The sequence below is a fragment of the Melospiza melodia genome, chromosome 2 (genome assembly GCF_035770615.1).
Source record: "Melospiza melodia melodia isolate bMelMel2 chromosome 2, bMelMel2.pri, whole genome shotgun sequence".
Lineage (NCBI taxonomy): Eukaryota > Metazoa > Chordata > Aves > Passeriformes > Passerellidae > Melospiza > Melospiza melodia.
This window is the reverse complement of record NC_086195.1, coordinates 125619354-125637764: the sequence shown is the minus strand read 5'-3', so window position 1 is coordinate 125637764 and position 18411 is coordinate 125619354. Positions and strand designations below refer to the sequence as shown.

Genomic DNA, 18411 nt, shown 5'->3' with positions numbered 1-18411 from the left:
AATGAAATGTGTGGCTACGTGTTTTATAATAGGAGACAGTAAAAAGAAATTCTTAAACAGGATTTCCTAAATCAAAAACCATGCCAGAGAGAGAAAAATGGAGAAATGTGGGAGGGGATAAAATATAGGAACATATTTACAGTTGTATCACTCAGCCATATAGATTAAATGGCATTTAGAGGGGTGTGACACTAGATGTCAAGCAGAAGAGAGCCTAGTATCTCTAGGGTGAAAGCAAGAGAGAAGAAAACACAGCAGATAAAAGAGAAATCAACAGCCCCCCAGCAAAGCAGGCAAGATCCCAAGTCTCAAAGGTGTAAAATAGGCAATCAAAAGACTAAAAGCTCCTTCCTTCTGCTGCTGTTTATCCTTGGGTAAATGCTTCTGCTTTGGGGCAGTATCAGCACTGCACTGTTTCTCTCTGGGAGACAGTGACCAGAATTATGGCCACTGGCCTGCTCCAGGTCCATTCCTGTGGCTGCCCTGCACGATGCTCTCTCCTGCACTCGTGCCATCCTATCTGTGCCTCTGGCACTGCTCAGCCCACAGGCAGGGCAGCACCCCTGGCTGCAGGGACACCTCTGCCTCCCCCCATCAGTGTGGCTCCTGCCCACCTGCCCCACACAGCACCACAGCTTGGTCTTTACTGCCCCAAAAAGCCTTGGGAAGCACTTCTGGGGGATTTACACAACCCCTCAGAAAATGTGCAGGGTGTGTTGCTGCAGTCACTCGGCCAGGCAATTCCTTGGTTAGGATGGTACCTCAGGATGAGAGCCCTGACACTGATAGCTGGCAGGAGACATTTAATTCTTGCCTAAACATGACACTTTCATCCCACTGCCTTCTCTCCCTGAAAAAAGAAAACACATTTCAGCTGTGTCCCCCTCAGACTAATATGGGCTAGTTTGTAATTATCTTATAATGAGGTCAGGCACTTAGCAGGTATGTTAGCTCCTCTATTAAATGAATTATCTTGACAACTGCTGATTTTTGTGACTCCCAAGTCACTCCAGTGGCATCCATTCTGCTTTTCACACCTTCTGTCGCAATCCTCTCTTTGCAGGCAATTACAATTGCCATATTTCAAATTAGCAGAACAACTCTTACCATAAAATTCGGTAAGAACTGGCTTGAAGCCATTTCTATAGGTAAAGATACAGCATGTCACGCATTTTATCTACAGCTTCACTGAACCTCTACAGTTCTCCATCTGGAATCTAAAATTGTTTCACTGTCATTAAAGGAACTGAACCAAACATCACCTCATCTGCTGGAAGCATTACCAAATGTTAGTGGTTGATAGTGAATGTATTCTTAATTTATTAATTAGAAACAATTTTTTCCCACTTTGCTTATTTCTTTAATGTATAATTTGGAGCTTTTATATACTAAAAAATGTAAACCAGAAAATGATTCAGTTACCAGTATCTGCATTTGTCTCATATGTGAGGTAGCTGAGAACTTCCCACCCACTCTCCAAGAGGCATATCAATTTAAAAGTTAAAAGACCTAATTAAGTAAGAAAAAATGAAAGGAGAGGAAAAGCAGAAGTGAGAAAGCATGTATAAACTGCTCATGTAGTCTAGATCATACTGCAGCATGTTTTTCATGATCCTGGCACAAATGGCAACAACCATAATGTTCCCAAAATCACCAGCTGATGTTCTGTGAGAGTGCCAAGAAGAACATGAACCCTTACTATCCATACAATCTCATGAGATTTCTGGGATTATGGTATCAATAAAAAGATGCTTTAGGGGTTACAGTGGTATTGCTGGGTTGACAGTTGGCCTTCGTGGTTTTAGAGGTCTCTTCCAACAACCTTTTTTGGAATTCCCTGATGCTACAGTAGACCCCAATATCTTTACAAGGGAAACAGTCTATTTTCTATATAAACAGGCCTGAAGACTTTATAAAAAGTATACTGTAGCATAAGAGATTTGTCAAGGCCTCAGAAAATCTGAGGCCTGTAACTAAACAAATGAAGGAATAAACAAAAGGAATAAACACACCTCCCCACACCAAATACACTTGGAAACTTTCTTAAAAGAACAGTAAGAGGGAAGGATCTCTTCATCTGACTTCCAGCCCTCAGTCAGAGGGCATCTTCTTGAACTGAGGGGAAGTCATCTTAGCCCTACTGCATCTCAAAGGCACTGTTTGTGCAAGTGGTTGCTCTGGTTGTGCAAATTAGAGATGCAGTGTTTATTACAATGGATATAAAGTATACTTCAATTTCTTAGGAAAAATATTTTCACCTTGGAATGTATAACATACTGGCATGCACGTAATGGATAGACAGGTTGGAGAAGCATTTTCCCATGAATGCACAGAGTCCTCTGCACCTGATGAGTGCCCCCCAGAGAGGCCAGGAAGGCCCCGGCAGGTGAGGGCTCACCGTTTGCCACATGCCGTGGTTGATGAGCGGCCCGGTGCTGGTGACGCGGCCCACGCCGCCGTACTTGAGCTGCAGCTCCAGCCGTCCCTTGCGCAAAGCCAGCACGATCCACGTGCTGTCTTGATGGCCTCCAGCAAAGAAAAGGATACCTTCAGGATCAAAGGTTCTAAAGTCGAACTCAGCCACAAGTCTGACCGCACAGGTGCCAAGAAATAAATTAGTTATGCAGAGTTCAAAAACCACAGAATATTTTCTATACAGATAGCATCAATTCTAGCAGCTCTAAAGCTCTGTTAAAATACACTAGCTTTTAATGCACTCCTGAAAGCCTTAAGATGTGAGTACAGCTTTTAAAACACCATCAAGAATAAAGAGCACAATAATATATTTCAGTAATTATCCTAACAGCTCTGTGGTCAAGGCTGCCTTTCTCAATTACTGGTTTAGGTGATGTTTAGCCTAACAGGACTTCATAATCCAAGCAAATAATGATGAATGTAGGGTCAATTATTATTGTAACAACTCCCTTGCATGCATCAAAGCCAGTTAGAGCATTTCACTGCCATTCTAAATTGTCCTCACCTCGTCAGTTGTTTCCTTTTGAAGCGCAGCCTGATAACAGGAGTGCCGCTGAACATCCTCCCCAGGTGCAAGGATTTAATACTCCTTCCAACAGCAAAAGGCACACATGGTATGATGTTCTATAATCAAAACACATTTCTGAGTGCTTATCCTCACAGAGCAGAAAGAGAATCAGAGAGTGCTGTGAAGTAAAGGTCTGTCTGCAGTTACAGCAATGAACACTGACATACCTCACATGTATTCATGTCCTGGGAAAGCTTCACTCCCCCTCTGCCATCACAATGACAGGTGTAACTCCCTGGTGAGTTGACACAGGTCTGTTCACAGAGCTGTTCTTTGCATTCATCTATATCTACACAAGACCAGTGAAGAAGAGAGATAAAACAAACTGAGTTTGTTTAAACATTTAAACATGACAGAACTGAGGGAATGGCCTGAAGTTGTGTCAGGGGAGGTTTAGGTTGGATATTAGAAAAAGTTTTTTCACCTAGAGGAGGGTTGGGCACTGGAACAGGCTCCCCAGAGAAGTGATCATAGCACCAAGCCTGACAGAGCTCAAGAAGCATTTGGACAATGGTCTTGGGCACATGGTGTGACTGTTGGTGATGGTGCTGTGCAGGGTTGGGAGTAAAGACTCTATCCTTGGATCCTTGTGGGTCCCTGCCAACTCAGCTTATTCTGTGAAATCTATTTTCACAGACAGATTCCAGCTGCCCAAAGACACATAGCAAGTCAGTGGGAAGGTTGGAAGCAGAACTCAACTACTTGTCTGCTGGAGCAGAGCCCTGGGCTTTAACTCCTAGACAACACTTCCTCCCTTCAGGCCCCTTCTGCTATGCCTGTAGTGACTGGCTTCTGCTCCTTGCAGTCAGGGAGTGCATATAAAACCTGAGTTTCTCATTCACTCTTTTCTTTTTTTCTTCAGCTATTTTTTATCTTCTTCACAAACAAATGCAGGAAAGCAAACTGTGACAGCTGACAGGGATCTCTTCAGGCAGAGTTTAACACTTAACGCCCAACAGGACAGGCTGGAGTGTGATTTGAGTTAACTTAGACAAAAGGCAGGGAACAGTGCTGGTTTTGGAATACTTCCAAAACTTACTCTGTTGAGAAAGCTTGCGGCAGTGTAGCCAGCAGAACTCTGCATGGTTCCAGTACATGTTAAATTCCCAGTTCAGAGTAATACCACAAGACAGGCTTTGAAAAAAGAGCTACTGCTTTGTAACTTTTCTTGTCCTATGAAGAGACAGCAACATGCACAGATGCTTCTCAGCTTTCACCAAATCTTGCACTTGTTGAAATTTCAAGAAATCTCAGTACTTTGGCTCATACAGCTCGATTCCAGTCATCAAAGGTGACTGCAAACTCACTGAACTCAAAGGTGACTGCAAACTGCAAACTCACTCCTAACTACAGAAAGGGAACAGAACTCCAGTGTGTAAGCAAGATTTAAAAACAAATAAAAAAAGCTTTTACTGAAACTAAATTTCTGGGGTTCTACAGATTTAAGTTATATCATAAATGCTAACACATTTCTTGAGCTTACCCTGACAAGTTTTTCTCACATCATCGTACTTGTAGCCTGCATCGCAAAGACATTCATATGAGCTTATTAAATTTTTACAGTGAGCTTCTCCACAGATGTCTGCTGATGCTATGCATTCATCTATATCTGCAAAACAAGCAATTAAACAACTTCAGAGGAGTATAATCACTTCACTCTTCACATAGATTGAGCTTAGGGCAAGGAGATCCCTGCATTATTTTGAAAACTGAAAAAGACCAGTATCTTTAAGAATCTACTTTTAGGGTTAGCTAGCTATAAGAAGTGACTTCAGGCTTCAAAAATCAGTTGGTGTTTTTTACCTTAAGCCATTAACCACTGTTGGAAAAAGCAATGCAAAGTAAGCCAGGAGAAAAACTGTAAAATAAAATAACTACCACAAAACCAAAAAAGCACCACTGTCTCCAGCCTGGGGGACTGAAAGTGCAGGTTTATAAAAGCAACAGGCAGAAACTTAGGAGCGACAGCATGAATATTTTCCAAAACACTGAAAGAACACTCAGCCTATGGCACTCCAGACATTTCTGCTCTGTGTCCTCAGACAAGCAAACAATACATTTTCATATATTTACAAAGCTAAGATCTAAATCTGCTGGTCTGTAGAGGCAAGGGAGAATTGAAGCAGCCCAATTTGTCCCAGAGAACAAGCCATGCCAGAGAGATGTGGGGTTTTGCCATAAGGGCAGGCAATGAACTGGAAGTCCATAAAAAAACCTGATTGTTTTCCTCACATGTTAACTAATACCCTGCAGAATCCCAGTGTTGACAAAACATTTGCAGTGTACTAAGAGTTTAATATTTACTTTTGCTTTCTAGTATGTGTTAAAACCTCAATTACTCATGACTCTTGTTGATTTTCCCACATATGAGCAAACTGGCTGAGTACCCAGTGTAGCTTAGCCTACAAATCAAGGCAAGAGGGAACTTTTGTGTGTATGCCCACAATGACAGGAACAAACATTTAAGAAGTCAAAATGCAATGATAAATCTGAGCTATCAATAACCACACCTGACAGTAATCTCAGCAGCTGGAAGGTCACACATTGAAGCTACAGAATGCTTATATAGCAGTGCTCACAGTGCTCTAGGAGACAGTACTGGGGTATGGAACAAATGTACACACACAGCAAAACAAACACATATGTGAGCCCCTTGCCAGCCACCTGTCCATGCTGGCTGGCACCAGAGGGCAATTCAAAAGTGAAGCTGGCTCTTCTAAGTTGGTTAGGAATGGATACCATGTAATCTATCACTTTTTAGAGTGTAAGTGAAATACAAACAAAATCTTGCTGTTTTTCTTTTTGCTGGTAGCATTAATAAATTGTTCAGATCATGTATGCAAATTGTTTAGAAATATGTCATCACATCCATCTCTAAGGGATATATGCGTCTTTTTTCATAAGATGTGGCTGTAACTTTAACAGCCACCTGCTGTTGAGTTACTGAGTTTGTCTCAGCATGCAGTCTCTTAACACTTCTAAAATCTCAGTTGCTTAAGTTTTGGTTATGTAAATTCATTCAGCAGTTTCAATCAGAAACTTCAGGTCCTCATTTTCTGTTCTCAGCTGGTATGTAAAATAGCTGCCAAACTTCACCAGCGCCTTTCTACACCTATTAATATTGAGTTGGAGTGAATTTAGCCATCTGTATCTATCTGAATTCATTAGCAGCTGCACACATACAAATCTAAAACAATAAATTAAGAAACACACAAAACAAAAACAAATGGTTCACATACTACAACACTGTAAGACTGGAAAGAATCATAACAACACATCTGGCCAGCACTTCCTCCTCGCAATGTCAGGATATGAGGGCTGATCAACTAAACCAATTTAGCACAATCCAAGCCACAAATCCTCCATGAATCACGCCTCTGTTATGGTCTTGAGAGCATCATGGTCCAACTGCTGACAAGCCCAGGCATGTAGGCTGGCTGGAGCACCCAGCACAACCCCAGTGGAGTAAAGTTAAGAGGAGCTACCAGCAAGATTCTGCTGGGCTAGGGAGCAGACCAGGACTGCTCAGGGCAGCCCAGCTCCCCAGAATACAGACACAAGTCACGAAGCAACCCGCTGAAGCAAACTGAGAGTCCCAGCAAAGCTTACCTTCACATATTTTGCCATCTTTAAGAGCATAACCACTGTGGCACGAGCACCGGTAGCTGCCTAGCTTGTTGAGGCAGAGCTGGTTACAGCCGCCGTTCTGCGTTCTGCATTCATCAATATCTACATCAAAAGAAAGTGCCACAGTCAGCTGTTCACATCTGTAAATAATCTACAGAGTCACAGTGCAACAGGCATTGGGAAGGAGAAATATCAAACAAGAAACAGTATTACAGATGCAATAAGTGATAACAAAAAGCACAAAGATTTCTTTCAAACACTTCATGTGTATAAGCTCAAGTTTGTTTAACTTACAAAAAAAAAAAAGGGAGAGAGAAGGATCTGTAACTGAATAGTATCTCCTTCACAGCTCTGAGAATACATAAAAGTATCTTTAGTCACTGTGGAGGCAAAGAAACTTGTTTGCAGAAGCAAACTACTTATGTATTTTATATCATAACTAAGTACTAAAATTATGCTATGGCCAGTAATTCAGGACAAAAGCTTTAAATAAAACAGGAACACTATATTGTTACTATTACAGAACTCATGAGAACAGAGGAAGTTCCAAGTTCAAACCTGGAACATTTGTGAGCTTAACTGTGCCCCACTGAAATTGGCAGCAAAGGCCTGTAAAGTCCAGCAGAGCCTGAGTTTCACCCTCAATCTACCCGACCTGCTCATTATGCCCTGCTTGTCTATGGCACTCCAGAGTTAGCTGATGGGTAGAACAGCATGTCATGGCATTTTATAATAAAATAAGGAAATATGCTTCAGACTAAGATAATGATAATGATAATGATAAGAGCCTGAGCTCTCAAAGCCAACTGGATGTGGACTGATCTGCTTTCTGAATTGATTATATAAGATGCTTGAGTGATCCTATAAACTCATCACAATATTTACATGAGAAGGAAAGACTTGGATCTCCTGCTGTCTTGGGTGCCACAATTCTGGAATGGCTGAATACAGTTCTAGCCATTATTTACTACTGGCAAGCAAAAAAGCAGTGGCCCTGACAGGAAGCCTTGCAGGCAGAAGAAAAAGAACCAAAGTAACCAGAAAACAAGAGGAGGGAAGATAACTTGTAGAGAAAACTCTGTGGGCAGCTGGAACTTCTTGCACGAATAGTTTCTGTCTGAAATTCTCTTTTGAGGTGATGGAAATGCACCAATGGAATATGTGGAATTAAGTGGACATGGAGTAAGGTCAGACTAGCAAGGAGGCTTCAACAGACTAATTTTATCAATCTGTGTGTCATCAGACTCAAACCTCAACTTGCCAACTGGAAGTCGCTGTTCCCACTGCAGGGATGCTAGATGGGAAGATGGGCCAGCTTCTCTGCTTCTGTGGTCTGTGATCTGTTACACCAGGGTTCACAGCAGCAGCTGATGCAGCTCTGCTTGAAAAGCCACTACTACTCTATTTCTGCTGCTGCTTTCAGAGGGGTGGAGCAGAAAGTTGGGCCATAACTTCTGGGATTACACAGCCAATACCAAGCTGACCTCCATCAGAGTCATACAAAAAAGTTGATGTGAAAAACTACCTGTTTCCCAGAAGGGTAAAAACATGAACAATGTGTAACCCAGGTTCAGTTCTGTGACTTTTGAATTGTGCAGCACAGCATCAGTGACCATTTGAGAATACAGGAAAACCCAAAATATCTTTGTTACAAGAATAAAAGATAATGAAACCAAATTACCTTTTTCACATTTCTTTCCCTGCCAGCCACGCTTGCATTCACAATAGAAATCCCCCTTGAGATCTTCACATTTGATGGTCCCTTCTTTGTGACAAGGATTGGGAGAACACTGGTTTGGCAAATCTGATTTACACAAGGAATAAAAAAACCAAAACAAAACAATACATTGAAGTCACTGGCAACCAGGTGTTTCACTCTCATTAGAAGATGGAAAGCTTAAACAGTATTGGGGAATCACTGAAAAATACCTGCACCTGGCAAAACTATAAGCTGATTCTTAGTGCTCACATGCCAAACAAGCTGTGCCAGGAATTTTACAGAGCACATGCAGTGGAATTCACTTAATTGCAAAAGGGAGTGAGCTACCACCCCCATATCTGAAGGACATATCTTGAAAGAAATAACTTAAAGTAGCTTATTTTTCTACTCTCACTAATTTTTGAGAAAAAAAAAAAAAAAAAAGCAGTATCAACTAACGTACTCAAGAAAGGATGGGTACTCTTTTCAATCACCTTTGGTAGTTAAACTGAGGATCTTACCAGGACTGATAGATTTCCAGCTATTTTAAATGAAAATTTTTATTACATAGAATGAAAATAAAAAAGGAATATCCATATAACAACAACCAAGGAATAGCAAACCATTAATCCAGTTTACAAAGAACACAATGTTCATAAGGGGATTTTTAAGCCAAGTTCCAGGACCTGGCAATGAGTTTCCTCGCTGGAAAGAAGCAGGGGAGTAGTCACCACACTTTGGTAATGACTGAGGGAATAAAAATCTAAGAGTCATGTAGCCACTCACCAACTGTAGTCACCTGTCCAAATTCACCTACCCACTTACCTGCACAACACCCAGGGACAGTGCTTCACAGAGGTGGCTAAAGGAAGGATGAGAGAACACCCTTGTTTCCACAAAAAATGACTTGGTAGCTATCATTGTAGTAATCTGTTAACACCAGTGCTCTAGATCAGTGGTCTTCAAAAACATGAATGTGTTAACTGTTTCCACAACTTTAACCAGAAGGAACAGTGCAGAAGCTCATTTTGCAGATTGAAAAGCTCAAGAGCCTTTCTTTTCACGTATCTCCTCCCAGCATTTGAAAGTGCCCAATGTGTACACACTGAGTGAGCAGCAGCAGAAAGGACCTGCACTGGTTTCCATGCACTGGTTCTGCTGAGTCCAGTATGGACTCTTGATATTCTAAACATGACAGGGAGGCTTTCAGGAAAGGAACTGTTTGTAGATTAGCAGCCCCATCAGACTTCTCAAACTGAGAAAAGTCAAGACTTCTGCTTTTGTCAGGATTACTATACTGCTACATGTCTCTCCTTAGCTTCCTCTGTGTGACCCTGAAAGTCACTGTCATGACCAGCTGCTTTGAAAGAACTTTAACACTGCTGTGAGTGCAGGCAGCAGCAGCTGCAGTTGATGTCTCATAAAGCACTGAACAGCACTTTTGTTTGCACTGACTGTCTTGGATTTAAATCTTAGGTGGTTGAGGTTGGCAGGCATCTCTGAGGTCACTTGTGCCATCTCCCTGCTCAGGCAGGGCCACCTGCAGCTCAGGACCATGGCCAGAAGGCTTTTGATTATCCCAGGGATGGTGACTCCACTGGGCAGCCTGTGCCAGTTCTGGTTCACTCTCACAATGAAAAAGCATTTCCTGATGTTCAGACAAAACCTTCCAGCTGTGCAGAGCTGGGGCAAAGGCACAGCCACAGAGCCCAGGCTACACAAAACAAAACACAGCTACATGGGCTGTCTTGACATCCACCTGCCAGAACCCCTCCCAGTAAATCCCTGCCCAGCTGACACACTGCTGGGGGGAGGAGCTGGGGAAGGACAGGCCAGGTTAAGGTGGCAATGAGCCACAACAGAGCAAGCCTGTCCTGGATGTTCCTTGTCTTAGATAGATCACAATGTTTACATTAAACAGAATGGTTTAGGTATAGTAAGCCAAGTTTTGGGGGGGTTTTTTGTGTTTTTTTTTTAGCAGCACACCCCAAACCTCCTAAATATGGCAGTGTTATGTGATAAGCAAATCCAGTCAGCAGGGTTATACATAATTTATCTGGTATATCCACAAGTTTTTGATTCTTCCCCTCAAACTGGATTCTGACATGCCTTGCAGAGCCACATGGTAGTAACAATGCCCAGCAGGGTAATAACCCAGGGTATAATCCATGGATATCAACCACAGAGATTTCTATCACATCATCACTGTGCTGATTGTTTGCTCCCTCTTATCACAAGAGTTTGAGATCATAAGTCACACTCTTATTAGTCTTCTGGTGGTTTCACAGTTGTGTTATTCTGCTGGCTTCATAGAAGCTGCTCCTGATTGAAATCATTGCAAAAGAAAAAAAAACAGAGCTCTTGTTTCCATTCCTTTACATGACAGATTTTAGCAAAGCTGTTAAAAGTAGTGATGAGCATGTCCTTTTCATGTGCTTTGAGCTGTCTGATACCACCTATGAAGCTCACAAGTGCAGATACAGAATAGAACTACCAATTCCATCTTTGAAATCTGTGTGGAAACAAGACTTTTTTTATGCCTACTGACTGCCATTTTCAGTTCATTACTTTGTTCTGTGAACTTATTTTTTGATACCCAAACAATTGTTCATATTGAAACTTCATAAAATGCTAGGCTGCAGATAATATTACACTCAGTAACTTAATAGTCAAAAGCAGGCACATATGATCTAACAAAAATATCATTGAGTTTTTTGAGGCCAATTCATTTCCCAAAAGTCCTGCAGAACTTTCCAAAGCACTGCAGAACCAAATCCTTAATCCCTAGATGACCTGCAGGATCTCTTTTAGAAAGCGATCCAGATATGCAGAGAAAGTATCAATATCCATGTATAAAGTAAGCATCTATCTGTAAAGCAATTATAAATACTCATTGCAGTCAGTGGAGACAGTACAATAAACAGAGTTTGTGGAGGGACCCAGGTCTCCTCAGAGCAGACACAGCTTGGCTGGGGAATCCCTCTAGAACCAGAGGAGATTAACTCTCTGCTAACTCTGATGGGAATACTGCTCATGTAAGCACCCATGATGGAAATACCTATTTACTCTCTGTATCAACTCTTCTGAATCTAGAGGGGAATCCTAGTAGTAGCCTTATCTTACAAGTTTATGAAATTAGGAATCCTCACATATTCCATCTAGCCTGCCTAATCACTGTCATACTTAAAATTTGTGCCTTATTTCCAGTATAAACTTGTGCAGTCAATCACCCTCCAGCCCTCAGGCTGTTCAGTAGCTTTGTAGACCAGGTTAAAAGAACATTCCACTGCCTTGTTTTGAGAGGAGAAAGGCTGTTAAGAAACAAAGTTTAGAAGTGTCTTGCAGGCACAAACTCATAGAGCTACATAGTCTTTTGGCAGCATCTGTGAAAAATTAAGAGACACACTAGCACTGGCCAAGCACGAAGCCTGTCACTCTTCCAAGCGCGCTTCAGGCTCCTTCTCTGTTACTGCTCCTGTGAATTGATGATGGCTAGCCAAAACTCAGCCATTTAAAAACCTGTTAATATTTTAATGGGGGAAAATATTATCATTTTCTTTCCAAACCACTGCATCTGCAATGGGCAGAAATCCCTAAAAACAATTATTCAGCTTTTATTTTTTTCAGTTTTTTCATCACTACCCTTTAGACTCTCATTTCTGAGACCCTGATTAGATCTTTGGAACAAGTGTTCCCAGTGGATATCACCATTTTCAGCAGAAACTCCTGCCTCTTTGCTCTGCCACACGCACAAGTAAATGTAAACATTCAGCCTCACATCCCACTTTGGACAAGCTGGCATACTGCAGCCAACACAGGTATCACACGTCTGAGAATTCTCAGGTCAAAGGACTCACCATCCATAAGTGATACTGCTGCAATATGTGAGGGAAATTCTTCACATACCACTCATTAATCTTGGAATTCAGTCTTTTAAAAGGTTGTTTTAATGCAGTTTATTAATGTAAAAAGTTTACTAGAGGCAACTAGAAAGGTATTAGAAGAATTCATTAAATTTTCTTCTCTAGTGTTAGTGAAGGACAAAAAAACCCCTTCACCCTCTACAAAGTTATCAGTTTGGCTTCCAAACTGATTTGAGGTTTTAAAGGTAGCAATATTCAAAGCATAGTCACATGATACATTAAAGTGATCTCTTAAAGCAAAGAAGACTGGCACAAGCCTGGTTTGACTTTAAATTTTTCTTGAGGTTCCTTAATGGGGTAAGGCAAAGCTAGCATTCAAGGGAATAGAAAACAAGGGGCCAACCATTGTGTACCTTATGCCTTATGGCACTGCCTAGTTCTTGTCCCTCTTGCTTCTCATGTTATTCAAACTTTGGGAAACTGGTGGGAAAGAAACTTGCATCATAAAATATCAAAGCACTAAAACATGACAGCAAGGTGTCATTAGGTTATGAAATGGGAAAGATTTTGTTTAGTGGTATGGAATCTTAAGCCTGGAGAATAGGAAGACCAGTATTAAAATACTACCAAAACCAGAGATGGCTGAGCTAGTCCCACACCTTCAGGTAGAATGAGAGAACATTTAGCTACAATATAAAAACCAGAAATGCTTACTATGAACACATGTAAGGAAATCTGGATTTCTCGTATACGGCGACCCATATTTCTGAATACAAGCTGAAAAACAGAAAATGAAATTGTTATTGTTGCAGTGGTGAAGGACAGCTGTTCAAAGCATGTAAAATGATACCTGGCCTGCAAGGATTTGGAAGGTGGATGCAAAATCTATCCAATATTATCATCTCCCAGATGCCTTGAAATTCTGAAGTTCATTGAAATCTTTTAGCTTTGATGTACAACAGTTAAAAGCCATTTGAAGATGATCACTTAACCAGATGCTACTATGATTCTAAAACTATGATAGTAGCTACTCCAATTTGACCATCTAAACTTCTTAAAATATCTAAAAAGTACATGTTTTTTTCTCCCACTGTGGCATTTGTAATCTTAAATACATAATTTTTAACACAAATAGAAAACAGTATGATGCCATGACTATGATACAGTCACTAGAATAAGCCAGTAGTTGAATCTGGCACCTGTTTCTTTTTTAAAAAGAAATCTCCTTTTCCTTTTCTCTTTAAAAAAGAATCTCATTTATAAAAGGAGATTAGTTAAAAACTAACTTCATTAAAAAGGGAAAAAGGTAGAAAACTACAAATTATTTCATAACAAGCCCCTGATATATATGCAACATCAAGATTTCAACATGCAGAAAACACAGAAAGCATCTGTGTCTGCAAATGTACACATAAGTAAAAACACACACCCCAAAGTACAATAAGGAACATAAAGTCTATCGTAAAAGTTAGCAATGCAATCAGATTGCAATCAGATTTCCATCCCTTAGCAGAGACTTCAGCTGTGACAAGCTCCAGTGTTAGGCACATACCAGCACTCCCACAAAGTGGAAATAAAAGCTGCAACTCACCCAAGTATTTCGGGTAAAAATATTCCTGTAGAAGGGAGAAAAAAGAGCACAGATTTATTGAATTGTATTTGCTTCTATTTTCATGCTATTTAAGAGCTGCTTTAGTGGTCTTGTATGGCAGTTATTTAACAATTCCAAACACCTAATTTCCTTTTATTCAGAACCAGAAACAGCAGAGTATTAAACATGCATTTTGTCATTTGAAAAGCAAAGCAACATTAGTTTGTCTCAAGGTATTTTTTGATGGCAGGTGATCTGGTCAGTGACTGAGCATGAAGACACCCTCCAAGCTGCTGCTGATGGCATGAGGTAGGGGAAAGAATTGGAATCTGGGGCAAACCTAGAGGGAAGAGTACAGGATCCTTCAGTCACCCTGTGCCTCCTCAAAGGCATTCTGCTGATGCAGGGCATGAACACCACAGGAAAGCACTTTTTGCTCTTGCAAGGAGCACCCTACAACTCAAACAGTACCCATTGCTGTACCACAAATCACATCCTGGATGCTCAAAGAAGGGAGCAATGACGCTTTGCAAGAGAGGGGAAAATTGACATCCATTTCTCTAAAACCAGGCTGCAAAGGGCATTGCCATTCCTCTCATGCCACAAGGTCATGCATTACTGTTCCCTACTCTGCATCCACAAAGTGCACCCATCCAGTGAGAGCAGCATCACTGTGCTGATGTGATGTGAATCCAACCTTGCATGCTGGAATAGTCAGCCTGGTGAGGCCTGACAAGCCACATGACTGCTAGCACCAACACAGGGAAACAGCAGAAAAATGCAGTTGTGCTGCTTGGAAGAATGGGAGATTGGCTGAAGCTGACAATTGTATCACATTCTTAAAAAAATACAAAACAGGAAAAAAGCATTTTTTTCCACCTTCATGCTGGTTTCATAATACATGTCACTAATTCAAGTGCAGTTAAAAATGGTAATTGGGGTATTGAATGAGGAAAAACTTATGCATTGTATCAGTGCTTAATTTTTTTTTAATAAACCACTTCTCAGCTAATTATGAAAGCATATGCACAGTATCATTTCCTTTTATGCAAGAGGAGCAATTTCCATATAACATTATATTCAGTGAGATTGGGACAGTAAATACCCTGCATTCTACAAAATTAAATTGGTCTATACAATGTGCAAGATAAGAAACTATTTTATGTTCTCCTCTTATTACAGATGTTTGGATTGGATCTACACAGGCATGTATAAACAACAGGGACAGGCACACACCATGGTTCAGTTTGATCTGGGCTGTCCAGTGCAATCAATTGCACTGCAGTCATTCACCAGAAGAATCAATTGCTTCTGGCAAATATGCTCCAGTTACTGAAATGAACTATGTAAATATTCAGCCTAAATTATGAGAGCATCAGCAAAGAAGTAGAAGCAGCAGCTTACACTAATGTTAATTTTCAATTCTGATATGAGAGTGATATTCTTGGCATCTTTTGGGGCTGAGCTTTGAAATGTTTCTTCAGCTTGAGATGTGTCATCAGAGTGATGAGCTCAGAACCCACTATGGTCCTTGCTCACTCCTTTTTTTTAAGGTTTAGTTAGGAAAAGACAAGTCATAAAAATGCAGTCAAAACAAAAATAAATCTAAGCAGTCTAAATATTCAGATGGGTGCTCATATGTGCTACAACCACAAATTGCACTTCAACTAGCACTTGAGGAGAAAAAGATAGGGGCGTGTAATAAAATATTCCAAACATTTCTTTCATTATTTCCCCTTTGTTCCAGGTACTTCACAAGAATGTGCAGATAGATTTAACCACCAACAGGATAATCCAGACTCTGACAAGAACAACTATTCTGGCACTGACAGGACAATAAATAGGAGCATTCATATTCATGGCTATCAGCCTAATTGCTCCATGTCAGTGGTGGCAAAGGCATTTTCTCCTTGACCTCTGATGAATGAGTTGAGTGCTAGAAAAGTGGTACAGAATTTACTTTTGTAAACATAACTTCCAAACTCAAACTGACTGTGTATTGATTCAATGCCAGTTGAACAGCAGATAAGTGAAACTCCAAGGCATTGTACCACCACAAGCTTCATTCCACAGAGTATGTAGCCAAGTGATTTAAACAGGAGGCTATTACTAGAAATTTAGCTCTTCTTTCCCTGTCTTTCTCATTTGCTTATGTTATACCAAGGCACTTGCTGATCAGTAGCACTTCTCCAGGTTTACAAAACCTGCTGATATTACTATTCTAAAACAAAGACACGTGCTCACAGGCTTTAACATGACTCATTTTTGTATGATTAGCTTTTCATTTCTTTCCATAATCAATATTTCTTACAGTGGGCTTCTGTAAATACAATGACAATGCATTTACATTCAGAGAAAAGACTGATCAAGAATGAAGGATGAATGATCTTGAGAAAAGGAACCTGCTTAAACTGCAGTCCCTTTTCAAAAAACACTAATGAGAAGTTTTCTCAGTTAAAAATTCAAGAGTGCCTAACTTGATACAGATACACATTATTTCTCATGTGACACTCAACTCTTCAATGTCTTTTCAGTTTTCTGTGATGTACTAAGGCTTAATGACCCCCAGATGCCAAAGAAAATGAAAATCCTACACAGGGTTAGGTCCCTGTTAAATGTGTGCAACTCATCTTCTTTCCACTAGAAGTGTTCCGTTGTACTTTCAGGATCCTAAAAAAATGCCAACAGAAATGCTTTGAGGCTTGCTAAGAAGGAGTTGGCAAAGATTCTCTGTTACTATTTTGCTGATTTCTCAACAAGTCACTTTCAATTTCAGGCTCAATAAACTTCTCACCATCCAGAAAGTCACACACCGTTCACAGGATCAAAACAAAGGAAGTTATTTAACTGTTACCACTAGGATGGCAAAAATCACCACAGAATTATGTAAGTGTTAAATTTTCAGCTTCGATTCTGACAAAAAAGGTCAACATTTAAGTGTGGTCAGCCCTATCCCTTTAGATCTGCTTCCTAATTACCGCTGAAAATAAAAGCAGGAGCAATTGGCTTTTTAAATAAAAAGCTATAAACACATACATGTTGGACATAAACATCCACTGGACAGGCTGCTGCACAGACACTGACCTCACCAAGCTCTCTAATCCTTCTGTCCAGTAGGAATGTCCCAGTGCTGGCAAAAGGAAGACAAAGGCTGCAGAAGCTTTGACCTCCACAAGAGACCAAACATCACAAATGTAGCCTCAAAATTCTAACCTCTGTGAGTGTTGCCAAGAAAACTTAAATATATTTCCACTTCTCTTCTTTGTGAGCCAGCAAACTTTCTGTCCGGCTGGCTTCTACCTATCAACCAGTTATGGCTGGGATGGGAGAAGCTACAGGACACTGGCAGCCTGTGGTGCCTGGTAACATGAATGGTCCTTTTGTAAATCACATCTTTTATCTGCTGCCACTACAGGTCAAACTTGTAGTATGAGCTGTAAGTCACCCATGAGTTACACATCGTGTACCACCCAAATCACAGCTCAGCAGAGATCTCAGGTAAAGAGGAAGGAACAGGAGAGACTGGGAAGTGCCTGAGACGTGCACATCTCCACCCTTTCAGTGAGGTGGAAAGCAGGGCACCAGGCCAGCCTCTCCAGGCAGGTCCTGGCTTGCTTATTTCAGCTCAGTTCCAGAGATCCTGCTCTTGCTGCCCAAGAGACAGATCTGTGCTTTAATAGAAAGATTTAAGCTCTACAGTCCCCACCCATTTCACAAGAATATATGTACACACTGGAAGCAAGTCTTCTGATGCATTAAATGCAATTATTTGCTTCCACAACAGTGTTACAAGATCTGAGAGTGCATGCTTTTATTTCAAGGCAGAGTGACACCAAGCATGGCCATAAGAATTCTGTTCATGGGGCTAAGGTGCTCCTCTCCTACCTGCAACTGGAGCTTACTATTACCCTGATAAAACAGCTACTACAACACTTAGTCTGGATACCTAAGAGAGCATAATTTTAAAAGTGTCCTCAAAAAAACTAACCCAAGCAAACGACCCCCCCAAAAGTCTAGGTTGTTCATTTTTATTTTTTGGCTTTTTTCCTTCCAAATGATAAGAACAGTTTGACTGGGGCCACCCCCAAATGCCTGTCATTGAAACAACTGAGGAGAACAGCAACATGAAGGTAAGAATTCACAGCTGTGGAGTGGAAGGGGCAGAAACACCTATGTCAGCCCCCCTGCCAAAGCAAACCTACACTGGGATGGGGTCACCATCTGTTTTCAACTCTATGGCCAAAGTCCACAGTGGTAAAATCCAGAAGTCACGGTAATTATACAGGGTATGCATTAGTCCTTTTTAGAAAAGATGGAAAAACACCAAATCAGAACAGGCATTAACATGAGTCACTGTACAAAAATAGCCCTTCAGAAAACATAACAATGACCCTGTCAACACCAGGAAAATGTTCTCACTGGTGCTTTACTTTAAAGTAATTGGTAACACTGGAGACCTCAGAAAAAAGGGCCTGCTTACTGCTTCTGTTTATTTTGCTTGAGTAGCAGGTCAGGTAAGACTGTAAGGCACAGAATCTTATGAAAATCATGTTTGAGCTCTAGAGGCCACAAATAAAAGATGTAGTTC

General features: G+C 40.9%; 1 protein-coding gene across 1 annotated transcript in view; it reads right to left on the bottom strand.

The window, feature by feature from the left end:
- The window catches only part of GAS6 (growth arrest specific 6), a 39749-nt gene that overhangs the window by 11549 nt on the left and 9789 nt on the right, over positions 1 to 18411 (bottom strand). Inside the window, exons 3-10 of the mRNA XM_063149892.1 lie at positions 13824 to 13848; positions 12947 to 13009; positions 8352 to 8474; positions 6653 to 6772; positions 4527 to 4652; positions 3211 to 3332; positions 2981 to 3099; positions 2399 to 2588 (exon numbers count right to left, since the gene is read on the bottom strand). Coding sequence (XP_063005962.1) covers positions 2399 to 2588; positions 2981 to 3099; positions 3211 to 3332; positions 4527 to 4652; positions 6653 to 6772; positions 8352 to 8474; positions 12947 to 13009; positions 13824 to 13848 — 888 coding nt within the window. The remainder of the gene's footprint in view (positions 1 to 2398; positions 2589 to 2980; positions 3100 to 3210; positions 3333 to 4526; positions 4653 to 6652; positions 6773 to 8351; positions 8475 to 12946; positions 13010 to 13823; positions 13849 to 18411) is intronic.